At 45.1% G+C, this 24,163-nt stretch overlaps 1 protein-coding gene across 3 annotated transcripts in view; it reads left to right on the top strand.

Moving 5' to 3' along the window:
• The first annotated feature begins 32 nt into the window (after nt 1-32).
• Nucleotides 33-24,163, top strand: part of IFT43 (intraflagellar transport 43) — a 44,979-nt gene continuing 20,848 nt past the window's right edge. The window contains exons 1-4 of one of the 3 annotated variants that reach the window (XM_014941603.1): nt 33-136; nt 450-539; nt 6,364-6,393; nt 15,742-15,809. In XM_014941603.1, coding sequence (XP_014797089.1) covers nt 44-136; nt 450-539; nt 6,364-6,393; nt 15,742-15,809 — 281 coding nt within the window. In that variant the 5' untranslated portion in view covers nt 33-43. Of the gene's footprint in view, nt 137-259; nt 540-6,363; nt 6,394-15,741; nt 15,810-24,163 lie in introns of those variants that run through there. The other 2 variants (XM_014941604.1, XM_014941605.1) reach the window with 2 other exon arrangements.

Genomic DNA, 24,163 nt, shown 5'->3' with positions numbered 1-24,163 from the left:
GGGGCGCGAGCGGCCGCCTCAGGGCCGGTCCCGGTGGCGGGGGATGGGGGGGGCTCCAGGCTCTTCCGAGCGGCGGCTCTTCCAGCGCGGTCCGTTCGCACGGGGGCTGGGTTTGGGGCCGGCGGCGGAGGCGGGGGTACGGTGTCGTCCCTCCCTCCCTCCCGGGAGGCCTGCTCGGGCTTTCCGTGGTTACGGCGGCGGGGTTCGGCTTCTGTGGGGGACAGGGTGCGGCGGGGAAGGGCGGAGCAGCCCGCGGGTGGGACCGGGGAGCGCGACCCGGCCGCGGGGCTGACACCTGCGGCTGGCGATGGTTTTGCGGTGCGGGGGGGGGCCTGCCTGGCTGCGGGGCAGCGTGTACCCGCAGAGGGGCTGCTGCTGGGGGGTTCCCCCCTCTGAGGCGGCTGTCGCCCTGTGCCCTCTGCTCCTTGGCCTCTCCCCCCGCGCTGCAGGTACTAACGATGAGCCGCCGAGCCCGCCGAGACTTCTTCCCAGATGAAAATCTCAGCAGGAAGAATTCCCCGTCTGCTTCTCTTGGAGAGGTGGGTGTCCTGTCAGGAGAACCTGGCTGTAGTCGTCCTGCTGGTGTTCCCCGTGGAGGTTTCTTCATTTCTTCTGAGATTCTGTGCTCCCTCCTTGGAAGTCTGGGGTTGGGACCCATGTCACTTTCCTGGTGTGGCCCTCTGTGTGTAATTTTCACACAGGGTCATATCTGGGGTTACAGTTTCTCACCTGTGAGGTATGCAGAGTTGCATCAAACAGGACTTCGGGCCTCTCCCTCCTATACATGCATATCTTCCATGCGAATTAAAATATAAGCAGGTACATAGTTTTGTGACCATTTTTGCCACCATCTATGGTAGTAAGAAAGAGTACAGGTAAGCAGATGCCTTACTTTCAGCCAGAGTACAGTGTCTGGTCAGTATTGAATTTGTATCGTGACGTTCTTTTTCCTGTGTGCAGAGGCTACAGAGGTCATGTTTTACAGCATCCAAGGCTTTGGCTTGTGGGTAATTGCAAGTGGTTCCCACATGGCTTTGGAGAAAAACTTTTGTTCAGAGTCTGTTCTGTCTGCTTCAAAAAGCAGAAGACAGTCTGGAACCCCTGTTTCACAGGAGAGTGAGGCAGTGGCCTCTAATAGAAAGATGAGCTCTGAACCCTTTTGATTTGCTTTCTTGCTTTCTGCTGCAGAATGCTCAAATCCTACTTGGAAGTTTGCTCTCTGATGTTAGCATGGCTTCTCAATGGGCATCTCCTACTGGAAGGAGCGCCTGTCAAGGAATGAGATGCAGATTTTGCTCTCTGACGCCTTCAGATGGACAAAAAGGTCATCAGACTTCCATCTTATTGACAGTGGTATTTGTTTCAACGAGATGATACTTAGATTTTTGCAATGCCAGTGGTTGTCTCTGGCATACCATATTCTTGGCTTCTGTAACTTGCAAAACTGCTTTGCCCTGCCGGCTACCCTGGTGCCAGCTGTGTTTCAAGCTACTGTGCTCAGAGCCCTGGGACCTTCTGTCTTGGGAGTGGCTACTCCCTGATGCTCTGTGCCATGACGGAATTCTCCTGTCACACTGAGTAGTTGTGTTCCAGCCATTTGTGCCAAAATGGTTTTATGGGGGGTATATTTCCTTGGAGAAGTCCCTGCAATGCTGTTGAAAATACACTGTTACAGCTTAGTTTACAATAACACCTCATAAAACAGACTTTTTTTTTTTTTTTCTGGAGAAAGTATGCTCTTTTCTCTTGAGAGGCAAAACAAGGAATCATCTCCCACCTGTGTGTTCTCCCTTCCCCAGGTATGCCAGAGGAGTTCAGGAGGGATTCCGTGAGGGAGTTTGCAGAAGGCATAATTTAAGAAATCGAAATAACTGTGGGCCTTCTAGGTAAAGAAAGCCTTAAAGAAACCAGCTGGTGGTTTAAGTGGGTGTAATCGTTGGTTAGCCTCCAGATCAGGGTGGCTCACTGTCAGATTGTTCTCTTACTGGAACTGGCTGTCCTAGTTCATGGACTGATTCCCTGGTTAGGAAGAGGCCAGGGTGTGATGTGGGGCTACGGCTGCCTGATTAACTTGCTGCAGTTGTACTTGGTGTGTCTTGCATCATAGCCATTATAACAGCTGGGAAGAGATCATTAAGGCTCCAGTCCTTGGGCACCCCTGGAGAGGACTGAGAAGTATAATCTTCTCTTTGAAAGCAGTGGGGTTTTCAGCAGCAGAAGGGTGAGGCCTTCCATGCCTTACAAGATTCAAATATGTTATTACTGGATCTTAACCACCAGGAAGAACCATTTGTGTCAATAGTCTCCCTTCAGACAGTTTTTTATTGCTAAGTGTTGCTGTTAACTGAAAACCTTGGAGCTACTGGAGAAGAGACAAAATCCACTATAAATAATCTTCAGCCTTTTCCTTTGCTCCAGAATTGGAGGCTTCTCATTCGTGATCATATTTGATACCAAAGTGAGCATTTAATAGAACTAATACTGTTTTTCCCTTCACCCTACATTGGCAATCATCTTTTACTTTTCTGGAAGCTTGGCCTTGGCTTGCCTCCAAGTGGTGGGGTCAGCTGTTACAATGGATGTCTCATTCAGCCATCTGGTCATCTTGAAATCTTTTCAAGGAACTTTCCCAAAAGAAACTATTTGCAAAAGAATAATTAAAAAAACCCAACAGTACAACTGGCAGCAGTAGAGGAGGCCCCACGTAATTAATGGAGGGTTTATTCTTGTTACTGATTTTGAAGACAAAGGGCTTTGTCTTCAACCTTTGCCATATTCACACCTTCATGTGTGAAGGTGTGAATATAAATTCACATTCAGGATGTCCTCAGTAGTTCCTCAGAGTTTTTAAACTCTTTTAAGATTCACCTTGACTTTTTTTTTTTTTTAATTACATGTCAATCCACCCAGTTTCCACCCAGCTCAAATTTCTGGTTTGAACATACCATTTGTGCTATTGTTCTCGTCTTTTCATGACACTGAGAAGCATCCAGGAAGTGTTTTCCAGTCAGAGCAGATTGCTTGAAGGAAGCAAAAAAAGTACCTGTCTATCCATGTTTCAACATTTGGGCTTATTACAAGGAAATTCACTTGGAGGGGTGAACAACTCATTTAACATAATTAAAAAGGTCTTTGTTTTGAAGTCAGTAGGCAAATCATCTGACTTGGAGCATAGATCTTATCAGATCACTGCTGATCTCTCCTTGACCTGGACTCTGTCTTCCGAAAGAGACTCCAAACAATGGTACATCTCCTCAGCTGTGTGTCTTCTCTCACAAACGTGTTGTTGAAATCTCCTTCCCTATGGCACAACTGTAATCACTTGTGCCTTGTAGCCCAAAGTACTTGCCCAAGCTCTATGAAAACAGTATGATACTTCAATATCTTCTCAGTACCTGTTGTGTGTGTATATCTCCCCCAATAAGTCCCTTAACCACAGCAGTGCATCTGTAATTTCTCTGCCTAAATCTCTATTTGATAGTTCCCATCCCTGTGTGGAAGTGTCTGCGTTACCTTCAAATTTAGACCCCTGCCTCCTCAAGGGGCTCACTAGGGTCACAAAACTCGCAGCCTGCCATCTGACATGCAGAGCATTCCTGCCTTTTCAGAAGTGCAAGTACTAACAAACTACACTGCAGCTATGTATTATTTCATGAGGCAAGAAGGAACATGATTATTTGCTGTAATTGGCGCAGTCAGCATCCTCCTGCAGCAATGGCTGCGCGTGTTCCTGGCCTTTAGAGCTCCTTGGCAGATCGGCAGGCACTTGGGCACCCAGGGGAATATGCCGTAAATGGGAATTCCTAGAGATAAGTCTTCTTACTGCATGCCAGAACTCCGCATTTCAAACATTCATTTTCAGAGGGGTAATGTATCCATTTTTCCATTGGGAGGCCTTTCCCATCCCCTGGCTTGATGTGTTACTTTTTACTCATCTTGATGCTATTAAGTTTCTGACAAAATGGGACAAACTCAAGCTGGACATGTTATTTGCCTAATGGGAGGGGCAGATCATATAATGAGATCTGTTGAAGATCTTTGCTGTCCCATCCTACCAGGACTTCTGGACACTTTTATAGAATAAAAGTCAAGCCTTTTTCCTGGCTCTAACATCACTGCATCCAACAGCCTGACTGCTGGCTTGGTGACATCCACCAAAAGAAGCCCTTTAGCCAGGTTTGGAGCTCTTGAGATTGATTTGGAAAGCTGAGTGGAAAAGCCTTTTTTAAAAATATATCAGCAGATTTTTCCTTTTCTGTGTCTCCTCTCAGCAAGAGCGAACTATTTGCTGGTCCATAAGAAATCAGTATGCAAAAATATTGTAATGTTACCCTGCTTCCACAGTCTGTTTTCTCTTTATCCTACAGTGAGGGGATTCCCTTGGGACATTGTTCAAGATTTCCCTGGTTTCCACTTCTTGCAACCTCATTATGATGTTGTTGGTGTCTCTCTGGCAGCACTTTGTATGTCCTTTGAGTGGAGGCTGCTTTAGCAGGCAATACATCAGCCTAAAGCATGAGGGTTTTCCGGGCTATGTTGAGAATATCTCCACACAGGTAGGACAGGATCACTGTCACTTTATATCAGGGTTGTCCCAAAAATCATCTAAGTTTCTTACTGGTTCTCTTTCCCAGATTTCACCAAAGCCTGGGGAAAGGCTCTGTGCTTACACTTCTGAAAGTATGTTCTTCTCTTGTTGTCCTACCTGGTGTTTGTAAGCTTGCATATGTAGTTGTGGTCCTTGGGTGACAGTTAAAAGTGAGCATTTCTGTGCAGTAAAAAACACCTTATTCAGAATAGATTCGTGTAGACAGACAAAAGCCTGGGCCACCTCCACTGCATATTGGAAGGATGTTCCCACAGATGAATTTTGCAAAGCAGCTGTTTGGATTTCCACCACCCAGCTTACAAATACTCCTGGCAGTGATTCTTTAGGCTGACATCCAGGCATCATTTAAATAGGACTCAGTTATCTAAACCAAGTGAATAAACAACTGCAAATCAGTTGCTGAGGGTGAATCCATGTGGAAGATTGCTCAAAGAAGTGGTTATTTAAACTCCTTTCCAACATGTGTTGTCCAGCTAGATTTCCTTCTGTGCTACTGTGAGTCCTGTTCCACTTGGGCTCCGTACATCCAGAGAAGCTTAGGTCATGTTGGGCTCCCAGAAGCCTTTCTGTTCTCTGGTGTGCGAACAAGTGGGTCCCTGGCTGACAGATACACACTTCAACAGATTTTACCAGTTGGGTGAATCTGATTTCATTTTTGCTGCTCAGGAATATGGACATTTCTGTACGCCAGCTGCCCTAACCTGTGTGTAGCCTCCCTCTGCTCCTGTCTTGGTAAGACTCTGAGACCAGATGACAGATGACTAAGTGGACCCAGATACCAAAGCATTTTAATCAGATATATGAAACTTATTGATCACATGGCTTCCCTGTTCCACAGGAGAGATGATGCAGTCTAGAAGAAAAGTCAGGTGGATTAGTGTAGTAGTTCCAGCCATCCTGTTTGTACTCCTGGTGCAGGGTCGTGGGGTACCCTAGATCCTCTCCCTGAGTGATTCTGAACACTGTAATTTCTAGGACTGTGTAGAGATTACCAGATTCTTAGTTGCCTACTTCTTGCATTTGGTTCCTAACAACTGGTTGTAACCACTCGTGGTGCTCGCAGTCTGCTCATCAGAAAAGGTTTTCAACCAGTTTGCAACTTTCACAGTGATTAACAGGCTGCTTTCCTTGAGTTACTCATCTACCCCATAACTAAGCTGCTCCCTCACACCATAGGGTTAGCCAAAGTTCATTTACTAAAGCTAACACTGTTGTCAGCTAGGCCTCTCTCATGCTAACTGCTACAGCTCCTGCTCCCAGTGGAGTATCTGACCTTGGCTTGAGAAACAGTAGCTCCTGAAAAAAGGGCTGCAGCCTGCTGTGGTGTATAACCCCCAGTATGACTGGTCCAGTATTATTTCAGGTCTCTGGCATGGTTGCAGAGCCTATCCATAAAAATCTTTCTAGCATCCTACACACCTGAGTAACTTGGATTTTCTCATGCTATAGAGAAAAGGAACTAAGTGTTCTCTTCTCCTGCTCTCACTTGTAGGTTTTTTTTTTCTTTAGCATGACTTTCAAGGGTCTGATTGCTGGCAGACTCTCCTGCTGTTGCAGTCAAACAGGCATGCTTTATAGCATCACACTTGGTATATGCATAAATGACTGGATATAAAGTCTCACAATGGTGAATAAGGTTGCAAAACATGTGCTGCGGGACAGCCATTCGTATCGATCTTCAAGCTATTTTCTGCAGGCTTCCATAGTTCTTCTTTTTAACTTCTTTCTCTCTTTTTCCTTCCTTATCCTTCTAGGATGAAGACCCTGAGGAAAAGGTTGACCATGTAAGACTAGAGGTTTTCTAGGTAGATGCTGGCTCCTCTGAAGGGGACTAGAAGGACTAACCTATTCATGTGTCTGGAGACTACCTTAAGAGGGGACTCTTGGAGAGCAAGACAAAGTTTGCCTCAGATGCAGTGTCTTTCCTGCATCCTCTGTTCCTGTTGCTGACAGGTTTTTTTATTGTCATTGTAACAGCTGCTCTTGTCAGCTGCTGCACCTCGTTGTGAGGTCACAGGTGTATATCTGACCACTGGAAAGATACTCTATTTTCATTTAAAAGTCAGGGCAGCAATTAGCTAATAGAGTACAAAACGTTCTTGAGCCTAGATTTGCTGTCCAGTATGATTAACTTGCTCCCATAACATGAAAATTTGTGTTCAGGGATTATGAAGTCTTGCTGGTGTCCCAGAGGAGAAGGCCAGCCAGTAGTAACAAGGATGTGTGCCTTTGTCTTTTCTGTGAGTCTTTTCCTTTTTAGTGCACCAGCACTGCAGTGCTACTATCTGTGGTTAATAGGATGGCATAGTGCTTCTTACCAGGCTCCTGTTATACAGGGAAAAGGAATACCCATATCCTTTCTTGTCCTGCAGCAAAGCTAAAATATGTCTTGATGTTCATTTGGCTTTAGAAGCCAGGGTGGTGCTGTTCAGAATAACCTAAGAAATAGGGCCTGTTTCTGTTAAGCTTTTGGGCTAATTGTCTTGCACTCTTCCTAACCATGGAATTGGCGTTGCCCAATTTTTCCTGGCTAGAGCTGCTCTCTGTATATGTTAGACAATTAAAGCATCTTCTCCTGTACTCTTAATTCCCTCTGCTGAAGTACCAGCCCACTACTAGTAGTATAGTAGGTTCATTTGTGAAATCTAAGGCCCAGAAAAGAAACCCCTATCACCCATCTCATTAATTCTGGCCTCAGAAGGGTATGCTTATCACAAGGAGTCAAGACTATTCAGATTAGCTCAGTTTTCTCTTGGTAGTGCTAGAGTTGATATTGTAGGAAAGATCCACTGGGTTTATTCATCACTGATGGATGGTTCAGGACTATGCCCAGAGCACTTTTCCATTTATCAGGCAAAGAGACTTCCCACTGATGGGTATAGTTTTGGGGACTGGTTACCCAATAGAAATTTTTCCTGATAATTGATCTAAACTTCCCCTCCCCCCCACTGGAACCAGTCCTTACAGTCATTTTACTGGAACTAATTCCACCTCCATACAGTGCCCTAAATCATTGATTCCCAAGGTCTGCTGTACCGAGTGGTGGCTGGTCACATGCCACAGGCGCCTTCTTGCTCCTGGCTGCTAAATTTCATTAAAATAACTAAACTGATGTGACTCTTCCACATGAGCAATTGATGTTGCTTCAGGGATGTTATGCAATGGTGCCTGGCAAGGAGATTTTCCTTAGTATAAAGTGATTCCTGCTTTGAAATCCCTCTTGTTTGGATAATTCCTGCACCCTTTATTCAGGCTTGTGTTCTTAAGCATCACAGTCACACTTTATAGTATTTTTTCATTTGCAAATGCCTGTGAAGGGTAACAAAATGGTTAACCGAGCATTGAGAAATCTAACTGATCAGTAAGCTGCTTGTAACTTATAATAATATATGCTAACAAACTTCTATTAATTGTATCGTAAGTCTCTTCCAAACCAATTATTACTGGAACTTTATATTATAAAGTGTGATCCAAAACTTGTTGCAGTATATCCCTCCCTTAGTCATTGCCTGGCCAAGCTGAAATACTTGGCTTCTTGAATCATTTGTCCGAAGTTGGCCCCTTCGTCCCCCTGATGGCTCATGTAACCCTTCTCTGAACTCCCTTTGGGCCCTGCTGAGTGTTACAATCTGAACTCTTCCTGGATTTGGTCCCTTTCCTCTTGCTGTGCTGAACTTGCTTTGTGGCTGCCTGAATACTAGCAAACAGTCCTATCTGGGCTGTCGATGTGAACGTACCTGCTGAAGTCCTGCCCTCCAGCCATCTGCCTGCTCTGAGACTTGTTTTGCATCCCCTGGCAAACCGCTCATCTTGGATCTGAATTTTTGCCAGTTGAATCACTCATTTGGCTGCACCTTCCAAGGCTGCCTGGGACATTTAGCCAAAGGCTGTAGGGCTGATCAATGGTATAATAACGGGTGTATCCTAATATCTCAGTTAATTTGCAGAGGCAGAATAGGCAGGAGGAGTATGAACGTGGCTGTGAGCCAAGATTTTGCTGGGTTCTCTTCCTGGCTTTGCCATGGACTTGCTTTCAGGCCTTGGAGAAGTCCCTCCAGGGACTAGAGGAGACCTAGGAGAGCTAGAGCCTTATACAGAAGAACTGTGGGGATTCCCTAATGCAGGTCCACAGGGGGATTTAGATGCCTTAGCCTCGTAGCAAAATCCACAGCTTTATTAGGTGCCTGTGTGGTATGTAGACAATCTCAGGAAGGGCCCGTGGATCTGTTAAGGTGGTACAGAGTGTCTGGGGACTGCAGTGTCTGAAATCCTGTCCTTCCATGGAGTTCTGTCCTTATTCTGAGAGCTCTGGGAGTGCAGGTCCCTGCACTAGCAGTGAGTGATCCTGACCCCCGTTGTGTGTTTTGTAGCCTTCAGCAGTGGAGCAGGGCTTTTCCTTGCCTTTGGGGACCTCCAGGGATACACTGTTAATTTCAATGTTGAAGGCACAGTCTTTGTACATAAACTTAAAGATTAAACCCACCATCTCCTCTCCAAGCTGGAAGATACTTATTTTATTGTCCTCTTCCTGAAAGATGTATCAAGTAATATTTTCCACCTCCCTAGAGAATATTATATATAATGACAAAGCTATGAGCTGTTCTGGGTCTCAGAAGGCTCTCAGTCCTTTCTCCTAAAGCTTCTCTACTTTGCAAACGGAACTGAAAGAATTTCTGGGCTGCAGAGAAGGACTTTCTAACTGAAAGCAACAACATTTGAGCAGGAAGACATCTCTTCCAGTCCTAATGAGTCCAGCTGGGACCTTGTTCTCAAGTTGTGCTTTGGCAGATATGCTGTAGGTGGTCTCAAGGTCCTTCATGGATGAAGGCGGGGAAAGCACCTGATTTCTGACTCTTAGGTAGGTGGATGCTGACCTCTGTGGTACTATATCACTCAAAATTTGAGTGATGACATGCTTTAAGGCAACAATTAGAAAGGGGATTTGAGGATCTGACCTTTCCAGAGGGGGCAGCCAAATCTTCCTGTAGTTCTAGTTCCCAGTGCTTTTAAAATAAGTTGGGTGGAAAAATGGGCTGTTGCTTTTAAGGTTAAGACAACACATCAGGAACAGTTGTTTTCAATGAATGTTGGAAGAACAACTATCAAAAAAATTTAACTACCTGAAACGTAAAGCCAGTTGTGGACTTAAGTTGCTAGCTTGCCCAGTTCAGTGGGGTTCTTTGAGTAAGTGTATTTGCATCCCAAAATATAGTGCAAAATGATGCAGATACCCCCCTGGTGAGAAGCAACCTGCACTCTACCTGGGGAGGTACCAGCTTGGTTACCAGAAGTACCTAAAGCTAGACCGTTTCCAGACTCAAAGCTGACTCACATGGATCCTGCTTGCAGGTGTGTCTGCACCTGTGGTGTAGACATGGCCTGAGGCTTGATATGATCAGGGCCTTTAATCAGAGCGGTATTTTCCTGACCCAGTTCTTACCCTTGCACAGTGGTTGGCACCTAGCTCCAAATTCTCATTCCATTGTCTGGTCTGGTCTGGATCTGCCCAGCAGCCACCCCCCAAGTGCTCCTCCCCACATGAATTTCACTGAATTTCACTGAAAATCCCCTGAAACTTAGAAACGTGTGACTGAGGAGCCCAGCTCTGGCTATACTCAGCTGGGTGCTTACTGGAGACCTTATTTGTGTAAAAATAATCACAGTGGTTTAGGCATTGTGCAGCCACTCTAGTTCAGAGAGTTCACGATCTACAAAGTCATGTATAATTGTAATGCAGTCCCTTACGGGCCTTTTTGTATCTACAACTTGCATTGCAGTGAAATCTAGAGTGTTGTGGTGTAGTTGGGACAAAAATTTCCTGTCCCCAAAGACCTTGAAGTGAGACTGCATTGTTTTTCTCTAGCATCCTGTTCTCCCCTGTGATCTTCAGCTTGTAGAAGAGCCCTCACCAGGGTTTAGCTGCATTTTGTATATACCATGTTGCCAGGCTTTTGCCTTCTTAGGTAGGCAATTGAGAGTGAGGTGGACTGGCAGTAGATAGTTCTTGAAGCAACTGGCATCTCTGAGAACCTGGGAGGGTTCTCTGAGGCAGAATTTCCCGTAGCTGTTGCACAATATGAATGCCCTCCCATTTGTGTGTTTGTCCTGGGCTGAGCTGAATTTGTCCCTCCATGTCTCAGAGTTTCTGTCATCTGTTTGGTTTCTGGCATCATGCTGATAAACACCCTCCACCAAAGCCAACCAGCATCCAAGGAGGCACTGGCTTTTTTACCTGCTTCCATTTTACAGAGATTGCTTCTTTTTTTCCAGTGGTCTTCTGGTTTCTTGTACAAATGCTGGACTCCCAGCCTGTTCCCGGGGACCGCTCAGCTGGAAGTTGGCCAGATTCTCCAGGAGGAATCTAAAAAATGCAGCTGAACTTTTGTTCCCTAATTAGGCCAACTTCCCCAGTGTGAGCCCCAGCACTGCATGGCCTGAAGCTCCCCAAGGCCTTGCGCTGCCTCTCTCCCGTGCACCCCGAGTGGCTGGCCAGCAGGGCAGTTATTTTCAGCTTTCTGAGGTTATCTACTAGCCTTTTGATGACATCTACTGAAATAGCATTTCTAGTCAGCCATGTTTCCCAGCCTTTCTAGTAGTATCCTCCCTGCTTGGCTACCTTGATGTGGATTACAGACAATCCCATCAAAAATAATGTTATTAAAAGCATTTCCTTTTCTTTTCCACACATTTATTTCATGTGTTGAGTCCTCCTGGACCCACCTGAATGCAGCAGAAGAACTGTAGGAGTGATGGGGATAGGTGGGAACATGTCTGACAGTATGTAGCACGAGGTCATAGCAAACTGTTTGAGAGATGTTCACACCTGGAGGGCTGGAGGGGCACTGCCCCATAACTGAGGGTTGTGAGAGCATTCTGCCTGGTAACCCCTTGCTCAGAGAAGCAATTGGTTTTGTGCTTCACTATTTTCATGCAGAGGAAAGCAGTAACTCTTGAAGACAAAATAAGGTGCCAAATGCAGCAATATGACAGCTTTCTTAGCACAGGTAAGCTTGACTAGATAGCTGACAGTTGTTTTAGCAAATAATTTCTTAATAGCTGTTTAACACTATGAGCTGCTCTTTTACCTCCTGTGATAGGTGACAGAATAGTTAAAGCCCCTCAAAAACTTTTTCTGTCTCAATAGCACTTTCCCTTGTAAAGGAAGGTCAGCGACCATGAAGAAGGACAGTTTGTGGATGAAACGGAAATCCAGTATTTTCTACTAGGGATTTCAGACATGCAGAAGTTCTTGGAGGGGATTCATTGAAATCAGATGCACTACTTGAACCGTGTGTGGACGTGATAAAGAGAGCTAGCAGAGATGGGCTGTTCTTTGCAAAAAAAGCTGAGGCTTGCATAGATCTGGGAATGGAGCCCTTTTTGATATTACGTATGCTCTGAGATTGGTATAGACTCTAAGTATGATGTGGCTGCTTGGAAGCAGTGGGGCTATTTGACTTAGAGCTTAATTGGCAGTAGTCAAAACTGACTCATCAGGTCTGTTTGTGGAGATTTGCTTTTCCTCAGTCGGGGGGGCCTCAGGCAACTTGCTGGTGAAGAGGGAACTTGAGACTGGCCATACTTCTTTCTTTCTGCTCCGTGGTCAATATTGAATAAAAACAAGGCACCTACATACTGTATAAAATCTTACAGTGTTTGTATATTGGGTGCAATATAGATTCCATACATTTTAGGAGATGTGTTACATGACAGAAAATTGTACGTCCTCTGTTGCAAGCTTTCAATGTTGTTTGAGTCCCTCTTTCCCTGCACAGAGTGCACTACTGTTTCAAAGGAATTGTCATGTTGATGAGGGTAAATTAATCCATATTTCCAGACCCGTCTGAGAATCTGAGGGACCCAACATGTCCATAATCTGCCTGTGTTGTGATAGGTCCTAAAAAGAAACTTTGGACACTCAGGATCCAGAGACACACAGGGTAGTTCCTTCCATGAGGGAAGCAACATCCAATTTAGCACCTTGAAAATTGCAGACATGATCTGACAAGTGGCCTGGAAATTTCTGCCTTAATGGGGAAACCAAATTAGAATTCTGCATCTGTCTGATAAGAAAGGGCCTGACTACAGATAAAGAAGAAGGTAGAGTTTCTACTTTAAGGCAAGAGAGATGGAATTCAGGCCAGTGATTTTTCAAAGGGAGAGATAAAATACTGATTATGGTGGTAGGACAGAAGTGTTGGTAAGGAAGGCGGCATGAGAAATACTGGAAAAGTGCCATCATAAAAATGCTGAACTGAATTTCTGAGAGAGAATAAAATAAAGGGTCCAGACCACGGCAATGTTACTTGAAAAAGTGTATGATCTGCAGAAACTAAGGTGAAGGAAATCTTCTGGAGATAAATAACTGACAAAACTTGGGTGGAAAAGAGACTGAGCAGCAAGAGCTGAGAGAGAACACTGTTCTCAGGAGCTGGTGCAATCTCAGAGTTTGGACACCAAACCGTTTGGGTGTATAGCTTAGCTTTGCATTTGGGAACATACATAGAAATGTTGCCCAAGTATAATATATAGGTACCAATAAGTTCTGATCATTTGAAGTCCCCATTTTTTTCCATGAAAAAGGTGGGTTCAGGAGCACATTTGCTCTATTACAGAAGAACAATGTCCTCTGTTTCTGTTCTGCTCCCTCTAGAGTTGACGTTCTTTCCACTTTCTGCCTCAAGCTCTTGCTTGCAGCTGCAATGTCCCTACCTGTCACCATACTGTGGCAATGCACAACATTGCATTCTCAATTGTAAATTATGCTGAGGTTTTGGAAATGTGAAAGTATATGAAGGTAAGTTTATTTACTTGACAAAAGTGCATGTGGCATGTGACCTTATTACGGCACTTTCCAGGCAAGTAATAAAGAAAAGCTATTTATCCTCAGCTGACAGTTAACATTGCCTTTCCTGTTGCTAGTGCTCCTGTGGGCAGTTCAAAAATAATTACCTGATTTACTGCAAGAGGAATAAAAGGACCTGTAGGTATGTGTGAGATGTTTGTCAGGGTCTGACGGACATTTAGGGTTTCCTGGTGTGTATTATCAATGAGAAGACATCATAACATTGGCAAGACATTGGAATCAAACCCCTAGATGCCGTGGAGTCATGCCCTGTGCAAAGACTGGGGCAGTCATTCATGTCACCCTTTGATCTGGAGTACCCAACTTGAGATGTCTTAGGTCTGAAGGCTAGTTTTGATGATGAGGGAATTAAATTGCAGGTGTATTGGAATGCTGTGGAGGTGTTGTGTTTTCCCTCAGCGTCATGGCCCAGGTTCTTTGGTGACATTTGTGTAACTCCATGCACCTTTGTGAGGAGCTGTGTGGCAGTGTGTTGGGAATATGGCCCGCTGGCTATCTGGGAGACGGTGTGAGGGGAGAAGGGTTGTTTGCATGGGAAGGATCTGTGTGGGATGGAGTGTGTTTTTGAGGTAGGGGTGTGTGTAATGGGAATAGGGATGTTTATGTGGGCATGCACGCCCATATGTGGTGTGTTTTTCCCCTTTTCCTGGGCTCTGGGTGTGTCCAGATCAACTGAATTCAAAATGCTCCTTTTTTGGCACTGTAGCCTCTTCTCTGGTTTGGCATCTTAAGAATTTGGGGGAATCATTTAAAGATCAGAAAACTCCATTCACTTGGGCCCCTGAAGGCTTCACATTCTGTGACATGGTCATTCCAGTCGACTGAGCTCTGTCCCCTGCGGATGAGCCCATATAAGGAGGCTGTTTCCTGCGTTTCACGTTCCCTGCCTGTCCCTCTGCCCTCCTGTGCTCCCTTTGCTGAAGAAAGCTGGTATTTTGGGACTGCAGCTCCTGCCTCATTCCTGCTCCCTGTTTATTTTTGGAGGATGACTATTTTTGCTTCTATCAGGGAGCTATGCAGGGTCGTGCCCCCTCCTTGCAGCAGGCAGCGGCTGCCCCTGGCAGGCTCTCTTCATTTCCCACACTCACAAACAAGGCTTCTGCTTCGAGAAATAAACACGGGAGACCCCTACCACCAGGGGTTAGCTCAGCCCCTGCCTCATCTGTGGCAAGAGGTAATTTGGCTTTCGCTCAGGGTTGACCCCACCACACATGCAAGGTCCCCTCTGTCAAGTCAAAAATCTTCAGGAGTCACCCAACCCATTCCATTTCTTAATAAAAGCTGTGGGAGCCACCTGTCTCGCAGCTTAGACTCTTTTGCAGTTACCATTTTTCCCTGTTTTGGGATTTTTTTTACCCAATCATCCTTTCTCATGATGGTCCCTTCACAGGTCCCCATAACCCGTCTTCCTCATGGGGCACCATCAGTTGGGAGCTATATAAACTGACATTCATGCACTGGGCTCGCTTTGCCCCTCTGCTTTCACCACTGCCTGGCGTGTAAACACTGAAGCCACTGCTGAACGAGGTGCTTCAGGCTGGGGGAACTGAGCCCAACGCTGCCACAGGCAGCTGGCAGCTCCCATACAGTGGGAAATCATGGCCCTGCTCTTTGAAAATTCCCCTTGTAAGCCCCACGCTGAATTCCCATTTTCTCTTGCGGCACAGCAGAGTATCACACAAGAAAATGCAAGAAAATAGCAGGGAGGGTCTTCAAGCTCTGTATGATTTCAGTGGTGGGATTCATCTCACCTAACTTTAGAGGTGTTTGGTATGGCTGTCTGTATCTGAACTTGGCATCTAACCTCCTATTGTAGGCAGTGGACGAAAGCAGACACTTTAGGAACAATTCCTTATCTAAAACTAGGTTTCTAAAAAGAGCTGAACCTAGGAAACATGTAGCATGTGATACCTCCCACTGAAATGTGAGCAGCAGTAACAAACAAGGTCCCAGTGAACCGTGTTTTGCCAGGAGAGCGCATCCTCTGTGGATCAGTCTGCTAATGTACTGGACAAGTCAAAGGCACAGAGAGCTGACGCTTGTCAAGATACTGATTAGTGATACATCTTTGCTTACAGAGATGCTTAAAAACCTGTCCTGCAATATTTGTCTTCCTTTTGTTTTATGAATAAACGGCATTTTAAATGCTATCTCTCCATCTATTATTTGGTAAAATGTTACATTAGACTGTGTGGATCTGGTGTCTCAATTGGCTTGACTTTGCCTTGACTGGACCTGGCTGTAACATGTCTCTTCTCTATTAAAGGGCCCACCACCTAAACCCCCACGCCGGCAAGGAGGCTGGGCAGATGATCCTGTAGCAGCAACTACCAAGTAAGTCCTCACCTCTTTCCTTATTAAGGGGGGCTTAGGCATGGATTAAATGAATTTCACTAGTGGGGCTTTGTTGTCACAGGCATTGGAACAGTTTTTTCTGGATCTTGTAGGTGGCCTGTGTGTCCGGTATCATTGTAGCTCCTTCGAACCATTTGAAGTATTGCTCTTGCTTGGTTCTGCTGGCTGATGCTCTTTATAAATTGGTTAAATGCAGAAGCTGGGAGGGGAGATTTGACTGGTTGTGTCCTTTCCAGGAGAGTGACACATGACAGTGCCCCACTGACAAGAATGCAATGAACCGTTCAGGATTTAGTGATCAGCCTTGACAGCAAAGGTGAAATTTGTCAATGTTTATGTGTGTATGGGGTTATGGTATAATGGAGATGGATGGAGATGGTCAGCAAGAAGAGATGGGAGGAAAAAAGTATACAAATTGTAGAGTGCAAGTTGAGAAGTCTGATGCTTATGAAGGACACCTAAGGGAAAGGAAGTATCTGGACATGGTAATAGAATGGGTGTGAAAACTGAAGGACTGTCCAGAAGGATGTGGTTTCAAGCTATTTGTTATTTTTCAAGCTGTAAAGTTATGCTGGTGCTATATTTCCTATATAGAGCTGAATGGCTCAGTTATGGAGTGGCGTGAGATTGCTTGTATGCATTAAGGCCTATAATAAGAGTGTCTATGTCTTTGGAGGCACTCTCATTTATGTAAAAGTTATCTATTTTCTGTCCTGGAATACTGAGAATGGGAGAGGACATCCGTAAACCTGTTATACAGTTGGTATTTCCTGGGAGGTGAGAAAGTTGGTCTATTTTCTGGGGTAGCCTTTCTAGAAAATAGTACTTTTCTGGGAAAATTATCACTACGTTTGTCTCTGAAGAATAAATTGGCTGAAAATCTGGAGACTGGAGTAAAGCAAAGGGATGAAGATCTCAGCCTGAGCTCCTTCAGTTCCTCTCCAGTTCAACTCCGATAATGGTATTATTTTGCATAGGCTGGCTGCAGCTAGAAGTTGCCATTGCAAAGGTGCATCCACCTCAGGGTTATAAAAAAATGCCACCAATGATCATAAATCTCTGTAGGACCAAGCAGTAGCTTTATGGAAATGTAATAGCAGAGAACAAGGGTGAATTGCATTGTTTAAGAAAAATAAATTCTGTAATTGTTGGCTAGGTGAAGGACTGGATTGGAGGTTATTCAGGGCTGTGCCTAATGTGCCCTGAAGGACAGTGTACAGGTTCCTAGTGTAACAGCACTGTGCCATGTGCTGCTTCAGGATGTTTTTCATTGTTTGACATTAGCCTCATTGGATAGATTTGGAGCAGTAGTTATCGGTGGTGCTTCTCCAGCATCCCAATTGCATGGTTTACAGATATAGCAGGTGTCTGGAGTAAATGCTTCCATGAGGTTGAACGCAATTCAGCTGAAGAGGCAGAACAGGAGATGGAGGGCTGCAGACCTTTCTACCTGTGAGACCCTGCACAGTGGGACACAAGATGAAGATGTGCCCCTTGCTCAGTCATGCATATGATATCATGTCATATCTGACAGCATTCTTTTAATTTGTATTAGGAGCTTTTATTGAATAAATTTTACAAAGGGGAGGTTTGTTCTGACTTTCTTTAGTCATATGAGGTACAAGGATTTTGTACAACTACTTCCCCTGTCTTTTCTTTCCTTCAGCTGTGTGTTCTCCCTAGGCTGAGCTCCCTCTTTCTCTCCCTTAAAAAAGTCTGAGATGCTGGCCTGTAAGGCTGTCTTTGTGACATATCCCAGAGTAAAGCCTTCATGTGAAAAGTCTGAGTCATCGGCTGATGTCATACCAAGTTACTGTAGCTTTGTTGTTTCTGTTTTCTCAGGCTCTATCTCCCCACAGCTTTTCAACCAATTTGACTCAGTTTGGAAGCCCGTCAAGTTGACTTGCTCCAATTTCACTAATGTAGATGTAGTTAGAATAACATGCTTCTATTGATATATTTGATGTAGGTATAAGCACTTTTATGCCAGTGTAACTGAGCCTACACTTGGGAATTGTACTGCTTTACGTAATTTGCTTTTCAGAACTGTGTTAAAATCTGTGATTTTTTTTTTTAATGATTTTTTTTTACTGAGGAAGGATGAGCAGAGTGATTACAGTTAGATTGTCTGTTTTGTATAAATATATTCTGGCTCGGATGGGATACTGCAGCTACTTGTGAAATGATCTTGTACTGTTTATGTGTTATTCTCTCCCCATTTGAGGTCTAAGCTTTTAGTTCTGTTTCTGACACATTCAGCCAGTTGCAACTGCCACTTGTTACTTTTCCTGCAGGGACACTTAAACACTTTTCTGCTGTATTTCTACTTCAGAGTCTTATCAATGTGAAATGATCACTTGAAATGGTTCTTTGTGTTTCCATTTGGCACATACTTGCAATCTATTTTTCTGTCTTTCTACCTTTGTTGCTCCTCCTTAGTCCCTTACCTGCCCAGCTCTTGTCATACTTAGGTAAACTTGCAAATATTCTCACCATCTTGCTGATTCTTTCCATTAGACTATTGCTGTCTCAGACTGTTCAAGATAGAAGAGGAGGGCCCCTAAAGTTTTTCAACTTGTACTTAGTTTTGAAATTAATTATCTTACTTGCATACCAATCTGTGAAAAAGTATTTTATTATGAGTTCCCATAGCATTTACAAGTGTCAGATACTTAAATTCCGAAGAACTATCAAAGTGCTGTCTTTTTACTGGTAAGTTTTTAAAAGTCAAGCATGGAAAGATTACTTTGGACCCTAGAACCTCCATAGAACAGCTGTCATTGCTAAGAGTCACATTTTGTAAATCTGGATAATGATGGGGACTGGAGGGAAGTGTCTAAGCAAACCCTCGGGCTTGTCCTCTGCAATCAGCAAATAAGTGGTGTAAAGTAGTGATGATGGAAGAATCTTTTGTCCTTATTGTCAGGGCCCTCAGCACCTGAATTTGCTGTATTTATTTAAATTTGTGCTCAGAGAGAAGAATCACTTTCTATGAGAAGACGAAGTCCCATTGCTGCCCCAGCAATATTCTAGCCCTGGTATTAAAGGACGGGGGACCAGCCAAGAACCTAGGCAGCCACTTGGGGCCTAGTACCCTGCTGAGATTACATAAATAATAGTAATTACAGCTGGTTTTGCTACAGAAGCAGCTCTCTAACCACTGGATGGAGCCCAAGTGCCATTCTGAATGCTGTGCTGATGTCCTTAATGACATCAGTGTTGACACTTGTGACAAGCAAAGCAGAGGTTTATTGTCAGGTTATCTCATGCATCAGAAGGAAGAAACACAAAGTGCCTGCCAGTGGGAAAAGGAAAAGAGAAGTCAGTTTTCCATAGTAGTGAGGATTTGGTAAGGAGAGGTGCTTCCCAAATCCATTTAATTCCAGCTTCTGTTAATCTCATTTATCCGACTTTCCTTGTAGAATTTCTTCCATTTTTCTCCCTATTAATATCTTTATTTATTTGCTTCTCGGGACGCTTCCAGTTCACTTGGGTCCTTGATCCCTTTGGTCTTGCAGTCAGCCCCTTAAAATTCATACAGTTCTGCAGGCAGCAGCCAGGGTTGTTATGGAGTAAACACAGCTCATTTCAGGTGGCCCTGCAAGAAAATGCCAAGTGCTGCTTTCAGTAGGGAGTCCCTTCCCGTGCCTGACGTGTACCTCCTTTCTTCTACAGGGATCATGGCACTTTAGCAACAGGTGCTCTAGCTACAACTGGGATTTTTCCTTCCTGACTGATAGATCATACAGAGTTGGAATGATCAAGGCAGGCTTGGTTAGGAAATGACCATGCTGAATTATTTTGGAACAGAAGTGGTGGTACGGTGTCCAGGAATGCATTTAACAAGAAGGCGACTATAAGGGCTGGTGGGAAGGAAGGGGATGCAGTCAGGGTGACCTTTAGAGCAGGGTAACCCAGCCTCTGTGTAGATATCATTTAGGGCTCTGGAGGGTGGGCAATGGTGAGATTGCACCCTGGAGCTGGAGGAAGGTTGTTTAAGAGATTAAGGGGTTTTATGATTCTGGGTCTCTAGAGGTAAGTAAAGTTAAAAACCTCCTGTTTCAAAAATATGGGCTTAAACTATCGTGTGTTGTATCTATATGAAATGACCCTTGAGAGTGCCTGGTTTATTGAACCTCTAGCCATCCCTGTCTTGCAAGTGGGAGTAGTAACGTGCTCATGAGTTTCTCTATCTGACACGGTAAGGGGGAAGCTTGTGTCATTGCTTCTGCCCTCTACTCCCAGTCCAGCAGCGTTGAGGTAAATCTCAGGCTGGGCTTCCTTGTGACACTGCCAGGTTAGGAGCGGGGCCAGGCTCCTGACTGTGGGGAAGACGGCAGCTTCACTCTGCATCTTCCAGCCATGTGTGGATGTCCTCAATGATGTGAAGAGTATAGGCACAAAGGATCAAGGCTGCCAAGTGAGGGGGCACAACTTAGAAGGAGAAGAAAGAAAAGGAAGTCTGATTAAGTTTTGTCTTGAAGTGTCTGTTTTTGGGTTTGTCCCTGCATTGATCTGCAAGGGAATGAGGCAAGTAATGGCCCCTTGGGGACCTTCAGGACTTTCCTCTCAATGTCAGCCGTCATTTTCAATCACCCTCTCCCTCCCAGCCATTAATTTTGGCCCAGGATCATGGGGACTTGTCCATCTATCACTCCTAATTGACACTAAATGATCTGTCAGTTTATTGATGAACGGCAGGAGTGGAATTGTCACAATATATTTTACTTTCTAACAACTCCTCCTGACAATTTTACCTTGTCCATCTCACTCTCCTCACATAAATCTCCATTGGCCTCTCATTCCTTCTCTTGGGCTGATCTGGTGCCAGCCGCCTCCACGCCATCGGCACGCATCAAGGACATCAAGATGGCGGTAAGCTGCAATGTGCAGGCCCAGGGTGGGTTTTTTCCTCTCTCTCTTTCTCTTCCCTCATCTCCCCCCACCTCTTTTTTTTTTTTTTTTTTTTTTTTTTTTTTTTTTTTTTTTTTTTTTTTTTTTTTTTTTTTTTTTTTTTTTTTTTTTTTTTTTTTTTTTTTTTTTTTTTTTTTTTTTTTTTTTTTTTAATAGGCTGAATGTTCCAGGAATGCTAACAGGCTCTTGTCCTATTGTCCCTTGGTGTCATTGCTGAGGTGAGCTCTCCTTGGTGTTTCTGTTTAGACTCAGGAAAGATAACTGGCAGAAACAGGAAAGTCCCTAAAAGACAGAAGAGTCACCTGAGAATCCCTCAGTACCATGACTGTAGTGGTGGATTTTTTTCCATTTCATTCTACTTAGTGTGACTTGCAAGGGTTTCCCGCAAAAGGAAAATGCTAGACTTTTGCCCATTTCTATGACTTTGCAGTGCCCAGAGGAACCTAGAAAAAGAGTTGGGCTTTTTTTCTTTTTTTTCTTTTCCTCCTTTCCTCCTTTCCTCCTTTCCTCCTTTCCTCCTTCCCTCCTTCCCTCCTTCCCTCCTTCCCTCCTTCCCTCCTTCCCTCCTTCCCTCCTTCCCTCCTTCCCTCCTTCCCTCCTTCCCTCCTTCCCTCCTTCCCTCCTTCCCTCCTTCCCTCCTTCCCTCCTTCCCTCCTTCCCTCCTTCCCTCCTTCCCTCCTTCCCTCCTTCCCTCCTTCCCTCCTTCCCTCCTTCCCTCCTTCCCTCCTTCCCTCCTTCCCTCCTTTCCTCTTCTCCTTTTTCTTCTTTTTCTTCTTTTTTCTTTCTTTCTTTTAAGCTAGACTTGTGTTTATTTTTTCTGTTAGTGAAGTTTCCTTTGACTTCGTGTTTCTGAAAGACACTGTGCAATGAAAGAACTAGTAGGATAGTAGCCTCTTGCCTCCCCTAGAAAATGAAGCCTGCATGACAAATACAGAACAGGAGTGTGACATTTTTGGTAACAGTCCATGGAAGCAGCTGAGGTGGCAGAGTGCTCTCAGGTTGAATTCTCTTTGATTTTTCTGATTGAGGACAAAGCATCTTCCTTCCTTAGTTCTCTGCATCTCCAAGGAATTTACAGGCAGGTTCAGGGGGTACTATCCTTGCTGTCCCAAGTATTTCTAGTTTAAAAAAGCTACACCTTCTTGAAGAACACATGCAACTTGCAACCCTTTTGTATCTGTCAGAGCCCAGGCTAAAAACTTGTCTGGCCTTTGTAGGTCACCTCGAAATTGGCTGTGAAGTCTAGCTTAATGCAGTTTACCTGTGGAAAGAGACCTAAGATGACCTGATCTACTTGCTTGGCCCTATTTCTCCCTCTCCCAGTCCCCCTTCCCATATAACTCCTCTACTATTCTTGAGTTCTTAATCCGAGGTCTTAAAATATCTTCTTTCAGAAGCTGTTGCTCTCAGATGACAGCACAAAGTGCCATTCGGTAATAAACTAGTGTTATTCATTTAAATGTTTTTAGTGAGGCCAATCACAAGTAGAAAGTCTTTGGCTCAGTACTTCAGAATCACGAGTTTGTTCTCTGGTGTGGGAGAAAAAAGCCAAGCAACCTCAGATACTTCTTCTTTGCATTCTAGTTCTGTCTTACTCCTCTTCTGTGTAACCAGGAGGATCAGAAGTGTGCTTTTCTCTTTAAATGGAAACCGAAGTGCTCCTGTAACCTCGAGAGCCATTTGATGTGAGAGTTGGCCCTGGCGGTTATTGGAGACCGAAGACGTGATCGCTTGGACAGGAGCCCCCGTTCTCAGGGACCGAAGATGTGTGGAGGATACCTCTGGAAACTGCAGCGCTGTTTTCCCACACAGCAGGAATTTGTATTGAGTGTTGTTGTTGTTTCTGTTGCTCAGTGGGAGCCCTGAACAGCTCTGCTCTGGTCAGATCTCTACCAGCGAGCGAGTGGGGGAGCCCTGGGAACATCTGTTACGGGGACGATGCAGTGAGTAGGCTGAGGTTCAGTCACCCCCATGAACTCTCTCTGTCAGCTTGTTCTTTCGTGCCAGAGCTTCCCTCCTTTGTTGTTTCTGTTAAGCAAGCCCACGTATTAGGACATGAGGAGAAACAACAACACTTCTGCTAGAGATTGATTAGAGCCTCACAAGCCCATTTCGGCTGGAGCAGGTTAGCTGCAGTGTCTGTCAGATCCCGTCCCACAGAGCGTGCCTGCTCATTGCTGCATCCTCCTTCCTCCAGTGCTGTGCTCTAGGGCAGCGTGTTCTACACATGGTCCAGGTAGCTTGTCAGGGACCAGAAAGTGGATGGTGGGACAATTACAGTTTAAAAAAATGTGTCTGCCCAAACCCCCGTTGTGGAGATAGATATAGCCACGTGCCCTGGGGCTTGGAAGTGAAGGGCTCTGTGAGATGATATTTATGGCAGGAAAAAAAGGCTTGTAGTAGTCCTTGCTCTGCTGACATCAATGGCAAAGCTTGCCTCGATTTCAGGAGATGTGAAGATGAAGTCCCCTAGATTTAATCAAGGCAAATCTGGCTTTTCCAGGCTACCACAGACCAGGGAGATGGGGTGGAAACTTGAAAAACCAATCAGAGCCCCAAGGAACGTGCAATGGAATAGCTGAGAAGACACCTTGTGGTAGTGCTTTCCAGCAGGGGCTGTGGTTCTAGTTTACATACAGCTTTGATGAGTGCTTTTCTCTCCCTGTGCCTCAGCAAACAAGCAGTGACCAAGACCCACACTTGGAAAGCTGGGGGAACTGATCAGTTAGCACCTGTGTGTCATACTGGGTGTGTAACTTAGTTGTGCCTTAGGCTATTAAACAAGCTGCAACTCATAGCTCACCACCAACTCGCTGTGGTGATGGGCACTAAAAAAATACTTGAGCAAGAGCATACATGTCCTTTTTTATCTTTTTTTTTTTTTTCCCCTCAGGCCTAGAGCTGAATTACTCTCTATGCCCTAGAGGCAAAAGGCTTCTTCTCTCCCTGTGGGCTGAGCCAAGCCTTTAGTGTTTGGTGGGTATGGTTTTGGATGGAAGCAGAGGCAGAGCTGGCCAGTGACTTGCCTTGTCTGCTCACAACCCGTCTTTGCTCTCCCTTTGATCGCTCTGCTCTCTCAAACCAAAATGTATCTCTGAACATCAGGAGCTTCCCTTTTTTTTCCCCATTTCATTATTTTTTTGCAAAAGGGGAGCTTGAAGCAGCCTTCTGGTTCCACGTGGTTGAGAGAAGTGGTTGATGTGCCAGGAAATGCGCTAACTCGCCGGCAGATGAAATTCTCCCTCCGCTGCCAGGCCCATGTAAAATACCTAAAATACCCTTCCCTCGCCACTTGCGCTGGCGCCCGCCCTCCCGGGGACACCCTGCAGCCCCCGTGGGTTGCACCGTGACCGGCTTGCGAGCGCTTCCATCGCGGCCCCGCCGCTCGCCTCCCTCCTCGGGGGCAGCGCACCGGCCGG

This window comes from Calidris pugnax, unplaced genomic scaffold (assembly GCF_001431845.1).
Source record: "Calidris pugnax isolate Ruff unplaced genomic scaffold, ASM143184v1 scaffold56, whole genome shotgun sequence".
Classification (NCBI taxonomy): domain Eukaryota; kingdom Metazoa; phylum Chordata; class Aves; order Charadriiformes; family Scolopacidae; genus Calidris; species Calidris pugnax.
The sequence above is the reverse complement of the archived record's forward strand: the minus strand, read 5'-3'. Positions and strand labels throughout refer to the sequence as shown.